General features: G+C 45.8%; 1 protein-coding gene across 2 annotated transcripts in view; it reads right to left on the bottom strand.

Annotated features, from left to right (window-relative positions):
- The window catches only part of LOC132380492 (syndecan-3-like), a 287,981-nt gene that overhangs the window by 25,018 nt on the left and 237,323 nt on the right, over positions 1 to 25,640 (bottom strand). For both annotated transcript variants that reach the window (XM_059949350.1, XM_059949349.1), the window contains exon 2: positions 5,039 to 5,150. In XM_059949350.1, the coding sequence (XP_059805333.1) occupies positions 5,039 to 5,150 (112 nt within the window). The remainder of the gene's footprint in view (positions 1 to 5,038; positions 5,151 to 25,640) is intronic.

Here is a 25,640-nt window from a genome sequence, read left to right on the forward strand (position 1 = left end):
AGATTGATGCAAAAGAGTTAAGTGTGAATGTCGGCATGGATGAGGGTCTTTTGTCATGGGTGAAAGGCTGTAGAATCTGGGCTTGTTCTACTTGGACCAGAGAATGTTGAGAAGAGATTCCGTAGAGATCAGAACCAAACTTGCGTTGGCGTGGTGAAGGAGAGGCGAACACAACAGGTTCTACAGATGCTGGAAATCTAAAGTAACACACACTCACACACAGAATGCTGGAGGAACTCAGCAGGTCAGGCGGCATCTATGGAGAGGAATAAACTGTCAACATTTCGGGGCGAGACCCTTCGTCAGGACTACAGTTCCCAGTGGTAGAACACAGATTTAAGTCGATGGGTAACAGAATCAGGAGGGAGACCTGATTGGCAGAACAGGGTATGAAGTACATTTTTTTTGTCCGCATCGGGCAGAAACTTTGCCGTTTCTTTAGTACTTTTGTCTGTTCTTTACGAGGCCAAGTTGCCAGCCTGACGCTCAACCCAGTACAGATGGAAAGCGTGCAAGGAGCCGGCCAGCTTTGAACCCACGACCGCCTGCCTCGAAGTTCATTGTGGGCGCCATCACACCAGCAGCTGGATGAAGTACGTGCTACCCAAACTGTAACTCCAAACAAAAAGGGAAAGACAATCAAATCCAAGATAAGTGCCTGAAAAGAAAAAAAATCCAGTGGATTGGCATTTGGCCCCACTTCAACCCACGTAACTACGGGATTAATTAAGCATCAATGACAGCTTTAGCAGTTGGCCAAGTAGGGCAGGATGGTGCCAGTGGCCAAAACTATCAGAGCAGTTTGGGGCGGGCTCTCTTCACTGCACTGCCAGCGACTCTGATGCCACCTAGTCCACACCACTGGACTCCCAAGATACATCAGGCTTTGCCCTTCTGGTCAGAAGTATGGGATTGGGGAACATGGAAGTGGGAAGTGCATCAGCAGGGTTCAGGCAAAATGATTTGGGAAAAGACAAAGAAGGGTATTGTGCTCACGTGGAGTAACAATCAACCTGCTGGAGGAGCTTTGTGGACTGAGCACGATCTGTGGGAGGGGAAGGAATCATCAAGGTTTGGGGTCCAAAGCTCCTGATGCAGGACTTCAACCTGAAATGCCAATTTCTTTCCCCATAGATGCTGCTCGGCCCGCTGAGTTCCTTCAGCAGATTGCTTCTTGTTCTAGATTCCGGACTCTGCAGTCTCTTGTGCCTTGATTGCGCTACAGGCATTCCTCATTACAAAGTCAACGGGGCCAATTTTGACTCAGAGTTGCCTCAAATTCATTTCCAAGAGCTAAATACTGCAGGGGCTGAGGATCTGTAATAAAAAGAGGGAAGTTCTAGAAGTACTCAACAGTTGGACAGCGTCTACGCAGAGGAAACCAATCTATATCTCAATCGATGACATTTTATCAGAAAAGGTATGCGGAACAAGAACGAGATGTGACCATCTCTGATGAGCCAAAAACTTTCAGTTGGCATTTCTCTCCACAGATGCTGGCTAATCTGCTGAGTCTTTATTTCACTTCCTGAGTTTTTGTCCAATTTCATTCACATTAATAATGTCATAAAGTCATAAAAATGTGGAAAAGTTAATTATGAAAATTATACAAAGGTACTCAGTTGAGAGAGAAATTCATCTTTGGTTACTGGTGTTAAACAAGTGTGCAAACACTAGATATATACACCAGTGCTCATTCACCCACAATGACTTAGGTGTGTATAACCAGCAAGCGACACATGAATGTCCATTGTTATCAACTTACAAACAAATTTTTTGGAAGGACTGCTGAAGGGTCTCGGCCCAAAAAGTCGCCTGTACTTTCACCCTTAGGTGCTGCCTGGTCTGCTGAGTTCCTCCAGCATTTTGTTTGTGTTGTTTGGTTACCCCTTCTTTTTCCTTCACCTGCTCATCTGAACAGAGGAGCAGTTTTGGTAATAGACAAAGACAACTGCACTGCTCCAAAGAGCGCTATATGAGGTCATTCTTACCCTCCGCCATTAGGCTCTATAATGAGTCAACCTATAGCCAGGGAAGTGATGACCCCCTCTTGCTAGGGTGTTTGAGGTAACTTATTTTTGAATCTTTCTTACTTCTCTTCTAATATTTCTGTATTTGTATATCTGTGCATGTGTAATGCTACTGTGACACTGCAGTTTCCTTTGGGATCGATAAAGCAACTATCTATCTATCACCTCCCCCTGGTGCCCCTCCTCCTTCCTTCCTTCTATGGTCCACTGCCCTCACCAATCAGATCCCTTCTTCTTCATCCCTTTACCTCTTCCACCTATCACCTCCCATCTTCTTTCTTCGCCCCACCTTCCCTCTTACTGTGGTGTCGCCTATCACCTGCCAGCTTGCATTCCTTCCCCCCCGTTTTCTTATTCTGGCTCCTTTCTCCCTCCTTTCCAGTCCCGATGAAGGGTCTCGGCCTGAAATGTCGACCGTTTATTCCATTTCACAGACACTGCTTGACTTACATTTGGTGTGTATTGCTCGAGATTTCCAGCATCTGCAGAGTCTCTTGTGGGCTGATGTTTTTACTATTCCCAGCCGGGCTAACTGTGAAAGGGTGTTCTTCATCCAAAAACACTTCCACTGACTCTCCAATATTCTAAATCTCCTTAATCTACTCACTAAAGTCATGAATGTAATGAAAATTACACCAATATTATAATATTAAATTCTACGTTCCTGAAATAACATTTTTGGTCAGAGTTCATGCACTCCTGTCCTATTTCGTTATTCTTAGCACCATCTCCCCAGTAACCTGGGAAAGGAAGGTGGGTGAAGGGATAGGTGTGGATGATGGAGTTGTACAATGACTATTATCAACATGACTATCCAATAATCTCTGATAGGAGATCCTATGGGGGCTGCTGGAAGGGAGGGTGGAAGACTAAAGACTGAGACTGGCATTCAACAAACGAAAATGCTTTCAAAGAAGAACAAAGTGGGGCACTGCATCCGAGAGCAAGGAATGACCTGAGGTTTGGATGATTTGGACGAATTGCTGGGCCAGATTGAATAGGTCGGGGTGTCATCTGCACAGATAGCACCCAATGTCAGAATCGAACCCAAATCTCCGGAGCTGAAGCTCAATTGAACACACGCAAAAGACTGGAGAAACTCAGTAGGACAGGAAGAATCTATGGAAAGAACTAAACAGTGAACATGTCAGACCAAGACCCTTCATAAGTCAGCATGGATTTGTGAAAGGAAAATCATGTACGACCAATCTTATAGATTTTTTGAAGATGTTAACTAGTAGAGTGGATAGGGGAGAGCCAGTGGATGTGATATATTTAGATTTTCAAAAGGCTTTTGACAAAAGGTCCCACACAGATTAGTGTGCAAACTTAAAGCACATGGTATTAGGGGTATGGTATTGATGTGGATAGAGAATTGGTTGGCAGACAGGAAGCAAAGAGTGGGAGTAAACAGGACCTTTTCAGAATGGCAGGCAGTGACTAGTGGGGTACCGCAAGGCTCAGTGCTGGGACCCCAGTTGTTTACAATATATATTAATGATTTAGACGAGGGAATTAAATGCAGCATCTCCAAGTTTGCGGATAACATGAAGCTGGGCGACGGTGTTGTTAGCTGTGAGGAGGATGCTAAGAGGATGCGGGGTGACTTGGATAAGTTAGGTGAGTGAGTAAATTCATGGCAGATGCAATTTAATGTGGATAAATGTGAGGTTATCCACTTTGGTTGCAGGAACAAGAGAACAGATTATTATCTGAACGGTGGCCGATTAGGAAAAGGGGAGATGCAATGAGACCTGGGTGTCATTGTACACCAGTCATTGAAGGTGGGCATGCAGGTACAACAGGCGGTGAAAAAGGCAAATGGTATGTTGGCATTCATAGCAAAAGGATTTGAGTACAGGAGCAGGGAGGTTCTACTGCAATTGTACAAAGCCTTGGTTAGACCGCACCTAGAATATTGTGTGCAGTTTTGGTCCCCTAATCTGAGAAAAGACATTCTTGCCATAGAGGGAGTATAGAGAAGGTTCACCAGATTGATTCCTGGGATGGCAGGACTTTCATGTGAAGAAAGACTGGATCGACTAGGCTTATACTCACTGGAATTTAGTAGATTGAGGGGGGATCTTATTGAAACGTATAAAATTCTAAAGGGATTGGACAGGCTAGATGCAGGAAGATTGTATCCGATGTTGGGGAAGTTCAGAACGAGCGGTCACAGTTTAAGGATAAAGGGGAAGCCTTTCAGGACTGAGATGAGGGAAAATCTTCTTCATGCAGAGAGTGGTGAATCTGTGGAATTCTCTGCCACAGGAATGAGGACGGTTCATTCTCTATATTCAAGAGGAAGTTAGATATGGCCCTTGTGGTTAAAGGGATCGGGGGTAAGGAGAGAATGCAGTTACAGGGTTCTGAGTTGGATGATCAGCCATGATCATACTGAATGGCGGTGCAGGCTCGAAGGGCCGAATGGCCTACTCCTGCACCTATTTTCTATGTTTCTATGTTCTATGAAGGTCACCCTTCATTGGCGCTTAGCAATTAGCGCGACTCTATTACAACTCAGGGCATTGGAGTTCAGAGTTCATTCCCAGCACCCTCTGTAAGGAGTCTGAACTTCATAGAGTCATAGTACAGCACAGAAACAGGCCCTTCAGCCCATCTAGTCCATGCCAAGCCATTTAAACTGCCTAAGCCCATCACCTGCGCGGGTCCCCGAGTCTGAAGACATACCGGGTGGATGAATAGGTCATTGTAAATTGTCCCGTGATTAGCTTAGGGTTAAATCAATGCCGTTGGGGTTTGCTGGGATGGTGCTGCTCAAAGGACCCCTAAATCAAAAAATAAATAAGATAAACAGATCGGGAACAAGAGCAAAAGTTTCAATGATGAATACAATTCAACAGAGGGAATGCCATTTGTAATCAACATGTGTTTGCTTATTGGTTTTCCAAGGCACGTTAGATCACTTTGAGTTTTTTCTTATTAGAAATGGTAATCGATATTCTACAGATTCATTATGGAGAACACGCTAAACAGTTGCAACTTACATCCCGAACCCCCGGAGCCAGAGTAAAATCCCTCATCTTCATCATCTGACCCTGATCCTTCCAGATCGGTTAACGTTGCGAGGTCCTGGGTCTGTCTGGATGTGCGATACATCTGAAATCCAAGAGAGAAGTCACAGGATTTAACACTTGCATTTGCTTGGCTCCTATTTCACAGCACGGGGAAATGTGGCAGGAAAGATCGGGAAAGGGCTAATTTGTTGTGGAAGCCAGATATACTCCATCACACAGTTAGCATAAGTGACCACCCCTTCCCCTTCCCCCACCCCCATGATTTTAATCCCTTATATTAACGGAATAAAAAAAGAGGAAGTGGTGCGAAAAGCTGGACAGAGAAGAGAGCTGATAGCATCAGTCAGAAATGGCCACTGGGACTTCTGGGACATGTGCTGAGGAAAGCTCAAACCTCTTACAGTAACCGGAAAAATTGGTGGAAGGGAATATCGACAGTGCATGATATTTGTGAGTAACATCAAGGGATGGACAGGCAAAAGTTTCGGACTTTTCAACTTCTCAGATGGAAGACCATGATCGCCCACATCATATGACATAGCATGCAATGATGATGATGATATTAATATGATCTTAGGTATGTCAAACAGAAAGATTGAATGCTACAGATATACACTCATTGGCCCCTTTATCAGGTACACCTGTACATCTGCTGTTAATGTAAATATCTAAATCAGCCAATCGTGTGGCAGCAACTCAACATGTGAAAGCATGCAGAGATGGTCAGGAGGTTCAGTTCAACAGAATGGGAAGAAAAGTGATCTAAAGTGGCATTGACTGTGGAATGATTGCTGGTGCCAGATTGGGTGGTTTGAGTATTTCAGAAACCTCCGATCTCCTGGGATTTTCACACTCAACAGTCTCTAGAGTTTATAGAGAATGGTGCGAAAAGCATAAAAAAAGTAGGTGAGTGGTAGTTCTTGTAAATGAGAGAGGGCAGAGGAGAATAACCAGACTAGTTCAAGCGACAGTAACTCCACATTACAACAGCGGAGTACAGAAGAGCATCTCTGAAGACGTGACCTGTATGGACGGGCAGCAGCAGAAGACCATGAACGTACACCCGATGGCCATTGTAGTAGGTACAGGAGGTATCTAATAAAATGACCACTAAGTGTAGATTGAGCTACAACTAAACTAAAAGTGAATTCAGTTGCAGAGGGAGATTTCACCTCAGGTGAAAATATAATTGGTTAACTTTGTGTCAAACATTCAAAATCACTGAATGCAGGCTGAGACACCAATTTTCTGTCTTCGATTGTCTGAATGTGGTTGAACCCGATACCCAGCAGCGTATCAGTTAGCTATTGCAACTCAGAGCATTCGGGAGTTTGATGTTCAATCTGAGTGATAACAAGAGCCCTGGCTGGGCACCCAATCATTGTTGAAATAATCCAGTTCTTCAAAGCTTGGCACTAACTTTCCATGTTGTTACCAAGCTCATTTTACACATTTCTGGCAGTGCACGAGGAAAGCAAAAGAAAGTTCAACTGAATCTGCCATGTAATTTTGGACAAAGCCCTGGAGCTATTTCCAGCAACAGCCTAATAACCATCCATATCCCTGTTGTCGGCATCATCATTATGTGCCATGTCGTATGACATCATCATTATGTGCCGTGTTGTATGATGTGGGCGATTATGGTCTCGTGACCATGACTGTCTTTGGCAATTTTTTTCTGCAGAAGTGGTCTGCCATTGCCTTTGACTGGGCAGGGTCTTTACAAAATGGGTGACCCGAGCCAGTATCGATACTCTTCAGAGATTTTCTGCCTGATGCCAGTGGTCACATAACCAGGATTTGAAATTTGCACCGGCTGCTCAAACAACCATCCGCCACCTGTTCCCATGGCTTCACGTGACCCTGATCGGGGGGCTAAGCAGGTGCTACCCCTTGCCCAAGGGTGAGCTGCAGGCTAGCGGAGGGAAGGAGCGTTTACATCTCCTTTGGCAGAGACGTGTCTCCACCCCGCCAACTGAATCGTGTTGCACACTTCCTAATACTCCCTGTTTTGGTATTGCAATACCATTATAGGAACTTCCCATGGTCCAGAGAAACATGCATAAAATGCCAGAGGAGCTCATCAGGTCAGGCAGCATCTCTCAATAGCATTCCTCCATCATTTTGTGTGTGTTTTTCTGGATTTCCAGCAACCTCAGAATCTCCTGTGTTTATCATAGACTTCCCAGATCCATGTTGTAGGAAGTCAAGGGCTCTGACAAAGCCAATTTTGCCTGCCCCTCTTGCAGTGTCCCTGGACAAGAAGCTCGTGGTCTCTATGAGTGCAGGGGAGATTTCCAAGAACAGAAGGCCCCTCGGGGTCTTGAATGTGTCATAGATGGTGATGTCGTATTTGAATTTGAGACTGTAAATAATTTATGAAGATCTGATTCAGTGTTTTGCTGGTGAATAAACTTCATAAGACAAAAGAGTTGACAGTTACACACACAAACTTGACGTGTTGGGCAATATCTATGGAAGGGAATAAACATTTGGGCCGAGACCTTTTATCTGGACTGGAAAGGAAAGGTCAAGAAGCCACATTAAGAAGGTTGGGGGTGTGAGGGAAGGAGTTAGGTAAAGCAGGATAAGGGGGAACGTAGGTGGGTGGGGAAGGGGAATGAAGTAATCTGGGAGATGCAAAGTGGTATGAAGGCAAAGGGCGGAAGAGGAAGGAATGTCGTGGTTGAAATGAACTGTCGCTTGAATGGAACATAACACATTTTACCCTCCATACCATTACAGGTTAGAATGAGACAACACACACAAAACGCTGGAGGAACTCAGCAGGCCAGGCAGCACCTATGGAAGTGAATAAACAGTCGAAGTTCCCTTCACCTCACTGAGAGTGAGATGCCTTCGAGTAATTAGCATTGTGATTGACAATCGTCTGGCCAAAGTATATCTGGCAGACTCCAGGAAAGCGGTGCCCTGATCTTTTTCTCATTTTATAAGAGGGTTAAATCCAATTTCATGATGCCTGTGGGGCAGGTTGACACTGTTGAAGGCTAAATTAGTTCACAGAATGCAAAAAAGGGGAGCAGGCGGGCTTTCCGACAGCTTCCTTTGCATGTGGGCAACGTTCCACGGGAATTGCTCATTATCCCATAATTGTCCAATAAAATAGCAGATGGTCAGTGGGCCGGCACCTTGGCCCTCTATTTGCTATTAGACTGCCTGAAGGTCCTTAATGTGCCACTGGCCAGTCAATTCTTGCTATATAAAAATGGCTTTTGATTGCTTCTCTAAAACACATAACACCCCTACTTCTGGGACCATTGCCAGTGGCTTGAAATCTTTTGTAATAAAATTGTTCCCTTCTAATGCTTTGAGGCAGTCATAATGAGGACTTCAGTTCAGGCAATGGGATAGGATTGAATCTTTGTAGGATCACTATCTCCACAATGTGACAAAATATACCAATGAATTTAACTTCCCAGGAACAAAACTCCCCCCATTCCCCACTCTGACCTTTTACTTCTTCTCACCTGCCTATTAGTTCCCTCTGGTGCCCCTCCTCCTTCCCTTTCTCCTCTCCTACTGGATTCCTTCTTCTCCAGCCCTTGACCTTTCCCACCCGCCTAGCTTCACCTATCACCTTTCAGTTATCCTCCTTCCCCTCCACCCCCCCACATATTTATCCAGGCACCTTCCCCCGCTCCTTCCCATCCTTGCCTTCCTTCTCGGTTCTGAAGAATAGACTCGCCCAGAAACGTCGACTGTTTACCCTTTTCCACAGGTGCTGCCTGACCCGTCGAGCTCCCCCAGCATTTTGTCTGTGCTGCTTCGGGCCTGCGGCACCTGCAGATTTATCCCTCGCTTGTACCAGGATAAACTTTCAAACTAAAAAGAGATCCTTGACCCAGAATAAAGAATTCTGCTATTGTCATTTACTAAAACACCCCCACCGTCTTCTGACAGTTCGACATATTTACATATTTATCAGGAGAGCTGCATATTTTTGGCCCTTAGCGTTGTCAATGATCATTGTCATCCATCAAAAAATCTCCTTGACCCCCACCCCAACGCCCACACCATCAGGCAGGAGGAACCATACCATTAGAGCAAGAACTATTATGATGGGGAACAGCTTGTTCCCCCAAGGCCATGAGACTACTGAACTCCCTGTCACCACCCGAGTCTCATCATGAACAAAGCGCCAGTAGTGTTATCCCTCTTGCTTTTTAACTTGCATGCGTACTCTGATAATAAATTTACTTTGAACTTTAACTTTGTCGCAAAAGTACCTTATTATTTGGTAATTTAATAGTGGTAATATTACATCTGTGTTACGTGCATGAGTTATATGTACTGTGTCATGTACCTTTGTCCAATGGAACATTGTTTCGTTTGGCTGTATACAGTTGACAGGCAATAAACTTGGAAGCCCTACAGGGTGGATACCAGTCTCGCTTACTTCTGGAGGCATTGAGATTGACATCAGTCTAGACCAGGGGTTCCCAAACATTATAATACCGTGGACCGCTACCATTAGCAGAGAGGACCTTCTGCCCCTGGTCGAGACAAATTCCCCAGAAACTGTGCCCAACATTGGGATGAATACCATCGTAGACTAATCTCTCAATCATCAGGATGAACAACAATGTAGACAAGTTCTCAAGACAATGGACGTCAGTAGTTACTGCCTGTTGCACTGGTGTTTGGGGCAGCAATGAAGGCCCCCCATCTCTGTCGGACCTGCCGAAGGGTTTTGGCCCGAAATTCCGACTGTACTTTTTCCCACAGATGCTGCCTGGCCTGCTGAGTTCCTCCAGCATTTTGTGTGTGTTGCTCGGATTTCCAGCATCTGCGGATTGTCTCTTGCTTCCATCTGTCCTTGGCCATCTTCTCCACTGTGCCCCAGATGCGGTTTAGGTCTGCCTCTACGGTTTGGCACCAAGTTGTCTTCGGTCTCCCAAGTCTCCTTCAGGGGTCCAACGGAGTGCTGTCTTGGTGACGGAGTTGGCCTCTCTTCTCATCACGTGCCCAACCCATCTCCAACGTTTCCTGGTGATGTTTGCGACCACGTAGACAAGTTCTCAAGACCATGGATGGGTATCTGACTCATCTATTAAACGCCTCCGCCCCCATGATTAGCATCTGCACTATTATTGGTTATGAGGGTATCTGCCTGTCTAGACTACTGTACTCAGACACTGAGTCAAGCTCACAAATCTACTTTCAGTGGGCCGGAGTCTTTTCAACAAGGAGAATCAACTCGGCTTACTGAATCATTTGTTTTTATGAAGCTTAAGTAGAAATAAATAAGAGGTGAGCAAACATCCAAATAAAGTTACAGAGTAAGGACAGTGTGTTCTGACCTAGGATGAGGCAGGAATGCACAGCTGGGTAACACAGCCAACACTCCATCACTGACTCATAATGTTTATGTTAAAACTTAAAACGCACTTTCTTTCCCACAGACTGGGAGCGCAGTAAAGTTGTTCCCTGTAACCCACTGCCTTAAATCACTCAGAAGGAAAAAAAAAGATATGTTGTACAGAGAGCTTAGGCAATGTTACTTAAATCCCATTAGGCATTAGCAAAATTCCCTTCAGATGTATGTTAAGTACTGGCTGGGTCAAAACTGTGTCTATGGCTTGCAATATATAGTTGAAGGATATCATATAATTAAAATAGGCTGCAACAGAATAAAGAGACAGCATTGTCAGGAATTTATTCTTTTTTTGCCAGATGGCTCTGCATGTAATCTACTGTAAATGTGACTCAAATTTCCAGTCAAGGGAGCCAGCAAACACTGATAGGATATGTTTTCATTCCATCTCTTCTAATTACCCTGATGGCAGGGGTGGTGCAGAGGGGGAGGGGTGTCTAGAACACACAGTTCTAAAATGTCGGAATGCATATGGGCCACCGTGCAAAATCCACAAGGTCTGAGCCCATGCTCTTCCGCAGAGTCCTGCGACTTCTTTTCAAATACTAACCTGAAAACAATTTCAGAAATTCCCTTTGAATCTTCCAGAGCTCTACACACTTTTCAACGTTCTAAGTGGATTTATTATTGGAGTAAAACAGAGACACCGCTTTCTCCCTTGTTAGGGAGAGAGCCTGTGGTATGTCGAATACCGGGTGAACGAGTAAGGTCTGTCTTTGCTGTTGCGTTGCTGAACGCTTGAGTGCTCGGTGGCGGGTACCGATTTTTTTTTGCTGGTGGGGGAGGAGGATCGTTGCTTGCTGCTGCTTACACACGGGCGGGAGGGGAGCAGGGGGCTCTTTGGGGTTCATACATTTAACTGTCATTCATTCTTTGGGGGGCACTCCTCTGTTTTTCGTGGACGGTTGTGAAGAAAAAGCATTTCAGGATGTATATTGCATATATTTCTCTGACATTAAATGTACCTTTGAAACCTCGGAGTACATAAATGTCACCATATACCACCCTGAGATTCATTTTCTTGCTCCGCCTTCACAGTAACTACAAGAAATACAATAGACTTAATGAAAGACTGCATCCAACAATACGGAGTAAAATACAATGTGCAAACGCTGATAGGACATCAAACTGTGCAAATACAAAAAAAGTAATAATAATAAATAAATAAGCAATAAATATTGAGAATAGAGATGATGAGTTCTTGGAAACGAGTAATTTGGTTGTGGGAACAGTTCAGTGATGGGGCAAGTGATGTTGAGTGAAGTTTTCCCTTCTGGTTCAAGAGCCTGATGGTTGAGGGGTAATAACTGTTCCTGAACCTGGTGATGTGGGTCCTGAGGCTCCTGTAACTTTTCCCTGATGGCAGCAGTGAGAAGAGAGCGTGGTCTGGATGGTGGGTGTCCTGGATGGATGCTGCTTTCCTGCAACAGCGTTTCCGTGTAGAGGTGCTCAACGGTAGGGAGGGCTTTACCCGTGATGAACCGGGACATATCCACTAATTCTTGCAGGAATTTCCATTGGTGCTTCCATACCAGGCCGTGATGCAGCCAGTCAATTCACTCTCCAATACATACCTACAGAAGTTTGTCAAAGTTTTAGATGCCATGCTGAATCTCCACAGACTCCTAAGGAAGTTGAGACACTGTTGTGCTTTCTTTGTGGTTGCGCTTACGTGCTGGGCCCAGGACAGGTCTGCTGAAATGATAACTCTGAAGAGCCTATATCTGCTGACTCTCTCCACTTCTGATCCCACCATGAGGGACTGGCTCATGGACCTCCGGTTTCCTCCTGACGTCAAGAATCAGCTTGCTGACATTGAGCAAGAGGTTGTCGTCATGGCACCACTCAGCCAGATTTTCAATCTCTCTCCGATATGCTGATCCCGTCATCACCTTTGACTGGACCAACTTCAGCTATTCTCCGCTCTGCTAATCCCGCTAATTAATCTTAAACTGTGATCTTTGGTCAGTCAGTGGTCCTCCTGGAAGTGGAAAAGCTATCTTCTTTTCTGTTTGATCAGAGCTCCTGATTATTTTGAATACCTTTTCTCATTGGCTTTTCTGCCTTGTGGAATGTGCCCCTATGGTGGGTTTTCATCGGATTCATCAGCCTTCCACTCATCTCATCTCAAGTGTGCTGTGGCCCTTGAACACTCGAGATTTGAGTTCAAGTTCATGGCCATCCAATTCACACACAAAAAAAGCAGCCAAGGCTGTAAGCACACACAAGATGCTGGAGGAACTCAGCATCTATAGAGGAGGATAAACAGTCAACATTTCGGGCACAGACCCTTCGGGAATGGAAAGGAAGGGGGCAGAAGCCAATATAAGAAGCTGGAACACAAGATGGCAGGTGATAGATGAAGCCAAAAAGGGGAGGAGGTGGGTGGACGGGGGAAGGGAGGTTGAAGTGCAAAGCTAGGAGGTGAAAGGTGGAAAAGGGTAAAGGACTGAAGAAGAAAGAATCTGATAGGTCAGGAGATTGGACAATGGGAGAATGGGAAGGATTAGGAGCTCAAAAGGGAGATGATGAGAAGTTTAAGAGAGGAGTCAGAATGGGGAATGGAAAAAGAAAGAAAGGAGAGAGGTTTGAAAGTAATGGACATTAGAAAAATCAATGTTCATGCTGTCAGGTTTGAGGCTACCCAGATGGAATGAGGTGTTGCTCCTCCAACTTGAGTATGGCCTCATCGTGGCAGTAGGAGAGCTTGCGGACTGACATATCAGAATTCGAATGGGAACTAGAAATGGGACTTTCCTCCTCATCTACTGTGGTTCTGAAGGTCAAATACAATGCTCCAACTTGAGATCAGCACAGACAGAGAGTCATTGTTTACATTGTTGTCATCATCAACATTATGTGCCATGTCATATGACATCATCATTATGTGCCATGTCATACGACATCATCATTAAGTGCCATGTCATACAACATGGGCGATCATGGTCTTTCCATGACAATGATTATTCCGGCAAATTTCTTCACAGAAATGATTTGCCATTGCCTTCTTCTGGGCAGTGGCTTTACGAGACGGGTGACCCCAGCCATTATCAATACTCTTCAGAGATTGTCGTCAGTGGTTGCATAACCAGAACTTGTGATATGCACCGGCTGCTCATACGGCCGTCCACCACCTGCTCCCCGGTCATGTGATCCTGATCAGTGGGGCTAAGCTGGTGCTCCACCTCGCCCAAGAGTGACCTGCAGGCTAGCGGAGGGAAGGAGCACCTTACACCTCCTTTGGTAGAGACGTATCTCCAACCCGCCACCCAATGTTTCCATAGATGAACCAGCGCAACAGTTACACTTATTTAGGTTCCTTACTAGCTGTAGATCTCGTGTCAATGACAGCAGTGGGATGTGAAATATCTGACTTTACTTTCACAACGTCTTTTTGTTAAATGCCCAGCTCTTCCGCTCACAAGTCCACACACCTCCTTTGCCTCCTTACAGATGAGCACGAGGAGTCACTGGCGTTCACCGCAAGCGGACTGAATGAAAATGCTTGAAGCAAACCTCGAAAGGCTGATTGGCTTGGGATAAACGAGAGCTATGCTCTGCAGGCGACCGGGAACTGGATCCCGGCGTTCACTCACAGAGGAGACGGTCCAAGGATTTTTCAAGATGTTCAGAATGTTTCCATCACAACTGGAATTTGAGCTTGGGTGCATTTCAATATTCTGCAGGAAACCATCCAGAACTCTTGCTGGATTTCCTTTTTAGGTCGTTTCTCTTCATCAGGTTCCCTGCCTGCACCGAGTTCGAATAAAGAGGATAGATGTGCATTTCCAGAATGCCGTTCCTCATCTCCAGGCATCCAGAAATGGTTTGGAGCCAGTTAAGTACCTTCACAGTCCAGCCGCTGTTGCAGCAACTTACAGAGAACAAGCTCTCTCACAGCGCTGAAGGAATGGCCTGGTGTCCTGTTGACTGAGAGAAATACCGGCCAGAGCACTAGGGGTAAGACTTAAAAATAGTGAAAACAGATCTTTGACATCCAGTTAAGAACATTAGAGGGCCCGCAGATTAACAAATGATCCAACAGGGAGCTCCTTTGAGAGGTGAACACTTCCTCAGTACCACACTGGGGCATCAAGCTGGGTAATGCGGTGTTTCTCTTCTGCGAGACCATAAGGCTATAAGACATAGGTGCAGAATTAGGCCATTCAGCCCATTGAGTCTGCTTCACTATTTCATCATGGCTGATCCATTTCCCTCTCAACCCCATTCTCCTGCCTTCTCCCCATAAACTTTCACTTATCAAGACTTATCAAGAACCTACCAACCTCTGCCTTAAACACACCCCCTTAACTGGCCTCCGCAGCCAATCCCACAGACTCACCACCCTCTGGCTGAAGAAATTCCTCCTCATCTCCGTTCTAAATGGACATTCCTCTATTCTGAGCCTGTGCCCTCTGGTCCTAGACTCCCTCGCCAAAGGAAACATCCTCTTCACATCCACTCTATCTGCGCTTTACGGCATTTGATAGGCTCCAACGAGAATTCCCCACCCCCCCATTCTTCTAAACTCTAGCAAGCACAGGCCCAGAGCCTTCATCTATGATTGCCCTGACGTTCCCGGAATCGTCCTCGTGACCCTCCTTCGAACACTCTTCAACGTAAGCACATCCTTTCTTAAATGAGAGACCCAAAACTGCTCTCAATACTCCAAGTGAGGCCTCACCAGTGCTTTCCAAAGCTTCAGCATCACATCCTTGCTTTTATATTCTACGCTTGATCGGACAAACTTATGACTCAGGAGCTGAGGGTGCACTTAACAGAGCAACAAGGAAGCTAAGCCAAGTTTCCAACTATCATTCTGGGCGAGCACAGAAGATCCCACTGCTTTATTTGGAATAAAAGTCGGCAAGTTTTCTCTTCACCGTGACCTGATCAATACTTATCACTCCATCGACACCTCTAAAACAGGTTTATGGTTCAACCACATCTACGTTATAGTCTAACCATGTTGATGTCACAGCCAAGAAAGGTCTCCAGCATCTCCACTTCCTCATTTGGCATGTCCCTGTTGAATCTTACCGATTTTTATTGATGCACCACAGAAAACATTCTGTTTGGATCTGTAATGGGTCTGTCCATGGCTGCAGGAAACTCCAAAGTTGTGTACATAGCCCAGCACTTCACAGGAAACTGCCTCCCCTCCATGGGCTCAGTCTACACTTCTTGCTGCCTCGGTAAAACAGCCAACGTAATCAAGTACCTCACCCTGGTCATTTTCTCTTCTCCCCTCTCCCATCAGGTACAGCGGCATAGCAGTTAGCACCACGGTTTACAGTACAGGTGACCCGGGTTCAATTCCCGTCACTGCCTGTAAGGAGTTGGTAGTATTGGTACCTAAGTTGGTAGTCCGTGACCGTGTGTGTTTCCCACAGTCCAACCGTAGGTTAATTGGTCATTACAAATTGACCCATGATTAGGGTTAAATCAGGGACTGCTGGCCCAGAAGAGCCAACTCCACACTCTATCTCAATCAAAGACACAAAAGCCTTAGAAGTCCATTCCACCAGACTCAAGGACAGCTTCCATCCCATTGATATCAGACTCAAGAGATCAGACTGTGAGTCTTTCCACCTGGCAACGATTTTCCATTTTATCGTTCACCTGCACTGGAATTTGCTCGGTAGCTTTCAAGACGTTATTATGCATTTTTATTGTTTTACCTTATTCCAGCTCAATGGACTGTGTAATGATTTGATTGGTATAAATGGAATTCAGGACGAGCTTTTCACTGTACCTTGATACATATGGCAACACTAAAACAATGCAAATTATGCCTTTTATATCCACACTGAGCTGTGTTTTCTATATTATTAGACACAGTGCACATCAACACACAGTACTTCGGGATTTACTGAGGTTCTGACAGGCACCACGGCAACACTAATGCTTTCCTCCTTTATTTCCAGCCATATTTTAATTTCCTTTCATATTATCCAAATATTGCCAGAATAGAATGTGAGAATAATCCACAACATCCCAAGGAATCGCAGACAAGGAATAAATTATCTTCAGCAAGAGGAAAGGGCAATAATCAAGCTGCTATGTCTCAGGGTAGACCATTCTAAACTCCCCACAAAACCGCAACCCTCCAGCACTTAAATTGGCACGACTTAACTAAGCTGTTAAAAATTTCAAATATATGATTTACACCAAGTCCGGATAATTATTTGGATAGCCCCGAAAATAAACTGGCTTTCTCATTGAAAAGGCTGGGAATATTACAAGAGCTGTGGCTATTTAAGTTACTTCAGGTTTAGATCTTTTAAGGAGAGTGTCCTTTATTTTTTTCTCTCTCTGTATTTATGATTGTTCCCATTGGCTCGTGCAAGGATTCAATTAAGAGCATGAGCAGGCCCCTCATTCCCTCGAGCCTGATCCCCACTCAGTAAGATTATGACTGATCTGACAGCAAACCTATTTAACCCCATGGTCTACTTTAACCCTTTAATTCACAACCAGCAGAGACTTTCAGCCCCTTGTTTCTCAAGTATTTATACACTTTTGAATAATAATCATTCAGAGACTCTGTGGCCACCTCCATTTGAAGATGAGCAATCGAAGACTCGCAAGACCTTGCGAGAGAAACAATTTTGCCTCGTCGCTGGCTCACCGGCCAAGTCACGGGCCGATGTGCCATACAGATAAATTCAAAGCTCGATCCCAGAGTCTGTGCCAGCAGGGGCGAGTGGGATAATGGACAAGATGCTCCTCTGGCCTGAGTGATCACCAGGGACAGAAAACTGTGCATCAGCCCAGATTCGCAGCCATTTATGACTGTTCCCATTGGCTCGTACCAGGATTCAATTAAGAGCATGACCATAACTGGATGTATGGTGGGAACGGACGGCTGCACATGACGACTTCGACAGGTCAATACTTTCCGTCCAGGTCAGAATCAGGCTCACTCCCACCGGGCTATGTCGTGAAATTTGTTAACTTTGCAGCAGCAATATAACGCAATTCATGATAAAAAACATGATAAGTATGAATTACAGGAACTATGTATGTTTATATATATATAAAATAGTAAATTCAACAAGTAGTGCAAAAATAGAAATAAAAAAAGTGTTCATGGGTTCAATGACCATTCAGATATCAGATGGCAGAGGGGAAGAAGCTGTTCCTGACTTTGAGTGTGAGCCTTCAGGCTCCTGTACCTCCTTCCTGATGGTAGCAGTGAGAAGAGGGCATGTCTTGGGTTGAGGGGGGGGGGGGTTCCTGAATGGTGGACACTGCCTTTTTGAAGCGCTGCTCCTTGAAGATGTCTTGGATACCACGGAGGCCGGTGCCCGTGATGGAGCCGACTGAGTTTACAAATCTTCGCAGCTGATTTTGATCCTTTGCAGTAGCAGCCCCCCCCCCCCCAACCCCACATTCCCAGATGGAGATGCAGTCGGTTACAGATGCAGTACATCTGTAGACATTGCAAATGTCTTTGGTGACAAACCAGATCTCCTCAAACTCCAAATAAAATACAGCCTTCTTTGCAACTGCATCAATATGTTGGGCCCAGGATAGATCCTCAGAGATATTGATACCCAGGAACTCAAAATTGCTCGCTCTTTCCACTTCTGATCCCTCTATAAGGACTGCCATGTTTTCCCTCATCTTACCCTTTCTGAAGTCCCCAATCAGTTCTTCAGTCTTACTGACATTGAATGCAAGGTTTTTGCTGCTACACCACTCAACCAGCTGATTAATCTCACTCTCGTACGCCCTCTCGTCACCATCTGAAAAACGGATCATTCAAAATGCCAAAAAAAATTTCCACATTACTAAGTTTATTCCACTTCTGTGTCCTTATGAGATCAGGCCAACCACGGCTAGGTCCCCAAGGTTGCTGCCCAGTAAACAGCCTGCAGGCGTTGCAGCAAGCTAAATGGAGAGTGTTCTATTTCCGTATTGCCTTTCCCAATATCGGGATGCCCCAAGGCACCTCAGAGTGATGGATGAAAGACCATTCATATAAAGGAAGCTCCCACAAAGAGCGATGCGATAATGACCAATGGCGAGGTAAGTTTGACCAGAACAGCAGAGACAAGTCTCCTAATCTTCAAAACTGCCACAGAATTTTTGCACCCACTTGAGAGAGTATATTTTTTGTTCATTATGTGCCATGGGCATGGCTGTTCTTGGCAAATTTTTCTACAGAAGTGGTTTGCCATCGCATTCTTCTGGGCAGTGTCTTTACAAGACGGGTGACCCCAGCCGTTACAGATACTCTTCAGAGATTGTCTACCTGGCGTCAGTGGTCACATGACCAGGACTTGTGATGTGCACTGGCTGCTCATACGGCCTACTCCCTTGGCTTCACGTGACCCTGATCCTTGGGCCTAAGCAGGAGCTGCACCTTGCCAAGGGTGACCTGCAGGCCGGCGGAAGGAAAGAGCACCTTACACCTCCTTTGGCAGTGACGTACCTCTACCCTGCCACCCTAGAGAGTATTTAGGACCCTGGTATAATGTTTCACCGACAATCCAGCATTCTGATTGCACTGGTCTGTGCAGCAGCCTGGAGTAAGAAGGTTTTACTCTTAGGCCTGGGTTGCCTTCATCCTGCCGTTTTGTGGGATTATTGTACAAGGTAAACCAGCTTCAATACTCGTCAGTGAAAGAAAATAATTCAATCAGCCCAAATCCCCAGTCCCAAACAACAAATGAAGGCAAGTGATTGAGAAATGTAAACACGAGAAAATCTGCATATGCTGGACTTCATAAACAACAAAGACAAAATGCCGGAGGAACTCAGCAGGTCAGGCAGCAGCTCTGGAAATAAATAAACAGTCCACGCATCGTGCCAAGACCTTCTATCAGGACTGGAAAGGCAGGGGGAAGACGACAGAAAGATGGGGATAGGGGAAGGAAGATATCTAGAAGGTGACAGTGAGAGAGGATCCCACTGAACTCCCTTCGAAGAGAAGATTTAAACTTCTTCAGGGTAGGCATCCCACAAAGAGAGTTCACACAGTGGAGCAGCAAATTATAAAATGGTTCTAATGATTCGATATCAGAGAACGTATATGGTATACAACCTGTGATTCTTACTCTTCATAGGTACACTCATGAAACAAGAAATCCCAAAGAAAGAGTGATAGTGATATCAGAACTCTAAAGACACCCCCCCCACCCGTCCCAAGCACAAACAGCAATAGAAGTATCGACCCGCCCCCTCCCCTGAGAAAACACAAGGATGCTGAAAGCAACACACACAAAATGCTGGAGGAACTGAGCATTTTGTATGGGTTGTAAAAGATGCCAGCATATGTGGTAGGAAGAGAATTCAATTGTGCGAAGCTGCCTAGCAACGTCAACACACTTCACCCATGCAACAATCAGCTGGTTGACAGACACCGGTGCAAATTACCAAGGGGCTGCAACACATAGGGGGCAATAATCTGTTCCATTTGTAACCTGCAGAATCCGTCAAAAGACGCACTGCTTCACAGCGCCAGCTGGACGATAGGCGTGCAACTCCCCTCGCTACCCGTAAGGGGCTTGTACGTCCTCCCGCAGTCCAGAGACGTACAGTTTGGGTTAGTGGGTTGTGGGCACGCTCCGTTGGCGCTGGAAGTGTGGCACCACCAAGCACCACCTTCGCCGGTTTGATTTGATGCAGGGACGCGGGTGATAAAGTAAATCTTTATCTTACGCCTTGTTACCCACACACCCGACATTTTCAGGACAGACAAATAAATGTAGTTAAAAGAATATTAAAAATATATTTCCCTTGTGATCTCAAGTCACCTACAATAAATTTATCCTTCATTTCTGGACCACAAGAGCCGTCTGTTTTGTGGCCCTAGATTTACTCTCAGTCTGCACTCTCAATGCCGCCCTGGTCCAACAACGTAGAACTCGCACGTTGTAAACACGTTTAGATTTCACCAGGAGTCGGACCGCATGTAGGTGGATTACCCTGGAAAGCAGACGTGTTATCATCTCGCTCAAGAACGGGCAAGCTCCCACCGCGACCAATGTGCCGGCAGCCGTGACAAATCAGTTCCCCAGCTGCCACAATGACGACAAGGTCCGGCACCGTGCATTACTGAAAGGCGAGATTGTGCAAACGCTAGATGGGCATCGGCTTACGATGTGATGAAAGGGACCTTGTCAAAAAAAAGTACCCTGCTCCAACAGCGTGGGGCAGGTGACCCATTCTGGTTCTGCAGCGCCCAACTCACAGGCCAACATACAGCCTCACTCCAAGCGTCCAAACAGAAACGTCCCTTTAACATCCCAACCTTTATTATCGCCATTACCCTAGGGGTCCACGGATGCCAGATGGGAACCCCTACTTTAAAGCAGTGGCATTGGGGCTGGAGGTTGTAAGAATTGGTTACAAACTTCAGGAAGGGGAAGTTGAGGGAGCACACACCAGTCCTCTTTGAGAGGTCACCAGTGAAAAGGGTTTTTCAATATACTGGGTGGCAACATCTCTGAAGATCTAACCTGGGCCCAACATATCGATGCGATCACAAAGAGGGCGTGGCAGTGGCTGTATATCATTAGGAGCTTGACGTGACTTGGTATGTCACCAAAGACCCCAGGCAATTTCTACAGATAGAGTATGGAGAGCATTTTCTCTGGGCACGTCGCCATCGGACGTACAGGGGCTACTGCACAGGATTGGATAAACTGCGGAAAGTTACAAACTCAGCCAGCTCCATCCTGGGCACTAACCGCCACAGATTCAAGGACATCCTCAAAAGGTGATGCCTCAAAAATGTGGCATTCGGCATTAAAGACCTCCACCAGCCAGCACGTACTGTGTTAACACCCAGAGAATAATTCAGGATCAGAATCATTGCGAATGCCTTCTACTTTATGTTCCTACAAAAGTAAATTACTGCATACACTCAGTGGCCATTTTATTAGGTACTTCCTGTACCTAATGAAGTGGCCACTGAGTGTATATCTGTGGTCTTCTGCTGCTGTAGCCCATCCGCATCAAGCTTATACCAGTCTGGCCATTCTCCTCTGACCTCTCTCATTAACAAATACTTTCACCCACAGAACTGCGCCCACTGGATGTTTTTCCGCTTTGTGCGCCATTCTCTGTGAACTCTAGAAACTGCTGTGGTTGAAAATCCCAGGAGAACAGCTGCTTCTGAGATCCTCAAACCACCCCATCTGGCACCAACAATCAATCCACGGTAAAAGTCACCTAGATCACGTTTCTTCCTCGTTTTGATATTTGACATGGAAAACAGCTGAACCTCGCGGCCACGTCGGCGTGCTTTTTTATGCATTGAGTTGCAGCCACATGATTGGCTGATTAGATAGTTGCATTAACGAGCAGGTGTACCTGACAGAGCGGCCACTGAGTGCATACGGGAAGTAGGAAGCAAGAGCAGGAAATGCTAGAACTACTGATTGGATCAGGTAGCGTCTGTGAAGAGAGAGGCACGATACTGAGAAATGGCCACCAACTCGATAGAGGTGGAGAGAGTCAGCTCCTTTAAATTCCTAGCGTCATTATTTCGGGGGGCCTGTTCTGACCCCAGCATATAAGCGCAGTTACTAAGAAAGCACAGCAGTACCTTTGCTTCCTTAGGAGTTTGCTGAGATTCAGCATAACATCTAAAGCTTTGACAAACTTCTATGGATGTGTGGTGGAGAGTATATTGACTGGCTGCATCACAGCCTGGGATGGAAACACCAACGCCCTTAAATGGAAAATCCTACAAAAAGTAGTGGATACAGCTCAGTCTATTACGGGTAAGGCCCTACCAACCATCGAGCACATCGACATGAAACGCTGTCGTGGGAAAGCAGCATCCATCATCAGAGATCCCCACCACCCAGGGCATGCTCTCTTCTCACTGCTGCCATCAGGTAGAAGGTTACAGGAGCCTCAGGACTCGCACCACCAGCTTCAGGAACAGTTACTACCCCTCAACCATCGGGCTCTTGAACCAGAGGGGATAACTTCACTCGACTTCCCTTGTCCCATCATTGAAATGTTCTCACAACCAATGGACTCACTTTCAAGGACTCTTCATCTTGATATTTACTGTTTATTTATTCATTATCATCATTACTTTTTATTTACATTTACGTAGTTTGTTCTCTTCTGCACTCTAGTTGACTGTCCAAGTTGGCGCAGTCTTTCATTAATTCTGTTGTGGATATTATTCTACGGATTCAGATACATAGATAGACACTTTATTGTTCCCAAAGGAAATTACAGTTTCACAGTAGCATTACAAGTGCACAGATTTACAAATATTAGAAGTAAGAAAGAATAAAAAATAAGTTACCTCAAACAGTCAAACAGGAGGGGGGGGGTCATCACTTCCCTAGCTATAGGTTGACTCATTACAGAGCCTAATGGCCGAGGGTAAGAATGACCTCATATTGTGCCTTTTGGAGCAGTACAATTGCCTTCGACAATTACTAAAATGTGCTCCTCTGTTTAGCCAAGGTGGCATGCAGAGGGTGAGAAACATTGTGCAGAATTGCCAGGATTTTCCGTAGGGTCCTTTGTTCTACCATCAGCCCCCAGTGTGTCCAGTTTGACTCCTATAACAGAGCCAGACTCTCTAATCAGTTTATTGAGCCTGTTGGCATCACCCGTGTTGATGCCATTGCCCCAGCACCCCACAGCGTAGAAGATTGTACTGGCAACAACAGACTGGTGGAACATGTGAAGGAGAGGCCTGCATACTCCAAAGGACCTCAGTCTCCTCAGGAGGTAGAGGCGACTCTGGCCCTTCTTGTACACAGCCTCTGTGTTGGTGCTCCACTCACGTCTGCCAACCAGGTGCACCCCCGATACTTGTCGTATTGAGTATGCCCAGAAGAAAATTAACCTCAGGGTTGCATACAGTGATGTATATGTACTTGGATAACAAATTTGCTTTGGGCTCTGCCCCTCTCTCTCCACAGATGCCGCCTGACCTGCTGAGTATCTCCAGCATTTTCTCTCCGTGCTCTTTTATCTCTCAGTGGCTCCTGGAAACCTCCGCTGTCTGAGCTTCTCATCGCTGGAACTGATACCCCCTCGCACCATCGACACAAGCGGCTCCGCGGATGCTGTGGAAACCTCGGCAGGCCGGGCCTGCTGCTCCAACATTTTGTGTGCGCTCCTTTCCACGTTGCCCCCCCCAGGACATTTATTGCCTTAAACACCACCACATTAGTACAAGTTATTTTTGTCAGGCTTGAGAAGTAATTGTGCCCTCTGACTCAGTGCTGGTAATAAATTCTTAAGATGCAGCTGCCGAGCCAACTCGCTTGTATACAGTCCAGTTCGCACTCAAAGGACTTCGGAGGTGATAAAGTTCTTTGAAGTGGAATCGATGCTGTAATGTAGATAGAGTGGACAGGGTAATCACAATGCTGCCATTGTACCTTGGACTGAAAGTGTTTGAGAACATCTAGAGGTGACTGAGACTTGTATTAGATTACTCTTTTCCCCCACCGAGGCCCATTAAAGTGGTGCCTGTGGGCTGTGCCAATTACCACTCAGCACTGCAGTGTGAATTTCACACAAGTGGGCTTGCAGTTTACCGATACCTCACAACCTTCCCTTGTTTATGGCTGGGGGGTGGGGTTGGGCCTGCTTTTCATTCAGAGAACCTAGAAAAGGCAGGTGACTCAGCAGACCTGCTCACCTTGGTACTTACAGCACCGCGCAGAAGTCCTAGCGAGTTAGTCAGTTACTGCCTGCTGGCGTTTTGGGCAGCAATGAAGGTCGTCCTTCTCTGTCTGCCCTCGGCCATCTTGGCAATGTTCAAGATGTCCTTCATAGACTGTAGAAATCTACAGCACGTCACAGGCACGTCAGGCCACAATGCTGTTCCAACCATGCAACCTATTCTAGAAACTGCCTAGAATTTCCCAACCACATAGCCCTCTATTTTTCTAAGCTCCCTGTACCTATCTAAGACTCTCTTGAAAGACCCTATTGTATCCACTTCTACGACTGTCGCTGGCAGTGCATTCCACACACCCACCACTCTCTGTGTGAAAACTTACCCCTGACATCCCCCATGTACCTATTTCCAAGCACCTTAAAACTATGCTCCCTCGTGTTGTTCTTTTCAGCCCTGGGAAAAGGCCTCTGGCTATCCACACAATCAATACCTCTCATCATCTTACACACCTCTATCAGGTCACCTCTCATCCTCCGTCGCTCCAAGGAGAAAAGGCCAAGTTCACTCAACCTATTCTCATAAGGCGTGCTCCCCAATCCAGGCAACATCCTTGTAAATCTCCTCTGCACCCTTGCCAGAGTATCTACAACCTTCCCCTTTGTGAGGTGACCAAAACTGAACGGGAACATTGTGCCAGTAGCTTCTGCTCTGGCAAAAGTCCTACGTGTGTACACACACACACACACACACACACACACACACACACACACACACACACACACACACACCATAAGAAGTATTCATGCTTTATTGGAAATTTGCTTGTTTTACAAGTGTAAAGGGGGTTTCTTCTTTTTTCTTTGTTACTGTGTATGTAATCAAAATGGCTTTGTTTTGTTAAAAGCAGGAATGCTTCTTTGTTGCGAGAGAGTGCTGGAAGTATGTTTGGGTTAAAATTTACTGATAACGAGAATTGTATTCCTTTGTAAACCAATTGGGATTAATGTTGTTCTTTCTTCTGAGTCTGTAAACTATTGTTGCTGGGCTTTTGGGGAGATCACTGCGAGGGGTTGAGAAAGAGAGAGGACACGATGCTTTAAACTGGGCGAGGAATGGACCCCAAGCGGGGGTCCGAGGCCAGGAGGTACCCCAAGGAGAGGAGATGAAGCTAGATGTGCTTGGTTGACCACTTTGGATGGTCCCGAGCTGTGAGTCGAGGAGTTCGGAGGGGATCGAATGGTGGCCAGAAGACTTCAGTAATTGAGCTCCAACGGTTGCGCACGAAGTGGTTTGGACTTTGATAAGTTTGGCGCCTTTTCTTTAATTTTCTCTTCATATATACTGTATCGTTATTAATCACTTAGTTATAGTAACCTTTATAAATTGTACTCATTTAATCGCTTATGGTGTACTGTCTGTTTCTGGGCAAGGCGGGGACATCACACAGCATCCACACCAGCTGATTACCCAGTTTGGCGGGGCCGAAGGCTGCTCCCCCTAGACAGAAACGAGCTGAGCGAGCCTGAGGCGACCCGGGGGTTACACAACATTAAATCTCT

This window comes from Hypanus sabinus, chromosome 24 (assembly GCF_030144855.1).
Source record: "Hypanus sabinus isolate sHypSab1 chromosome 24, sHypSab1.hap1, whole genome shotgun sequence".
In the NCBI taxonomy this organism is placed as follows: Eukaryota; Metazoa; Chordata; class Chondrichthyes; order Myliobatiformes; family Dasyatidae; genus Hypanus; species Hypanus sabinus.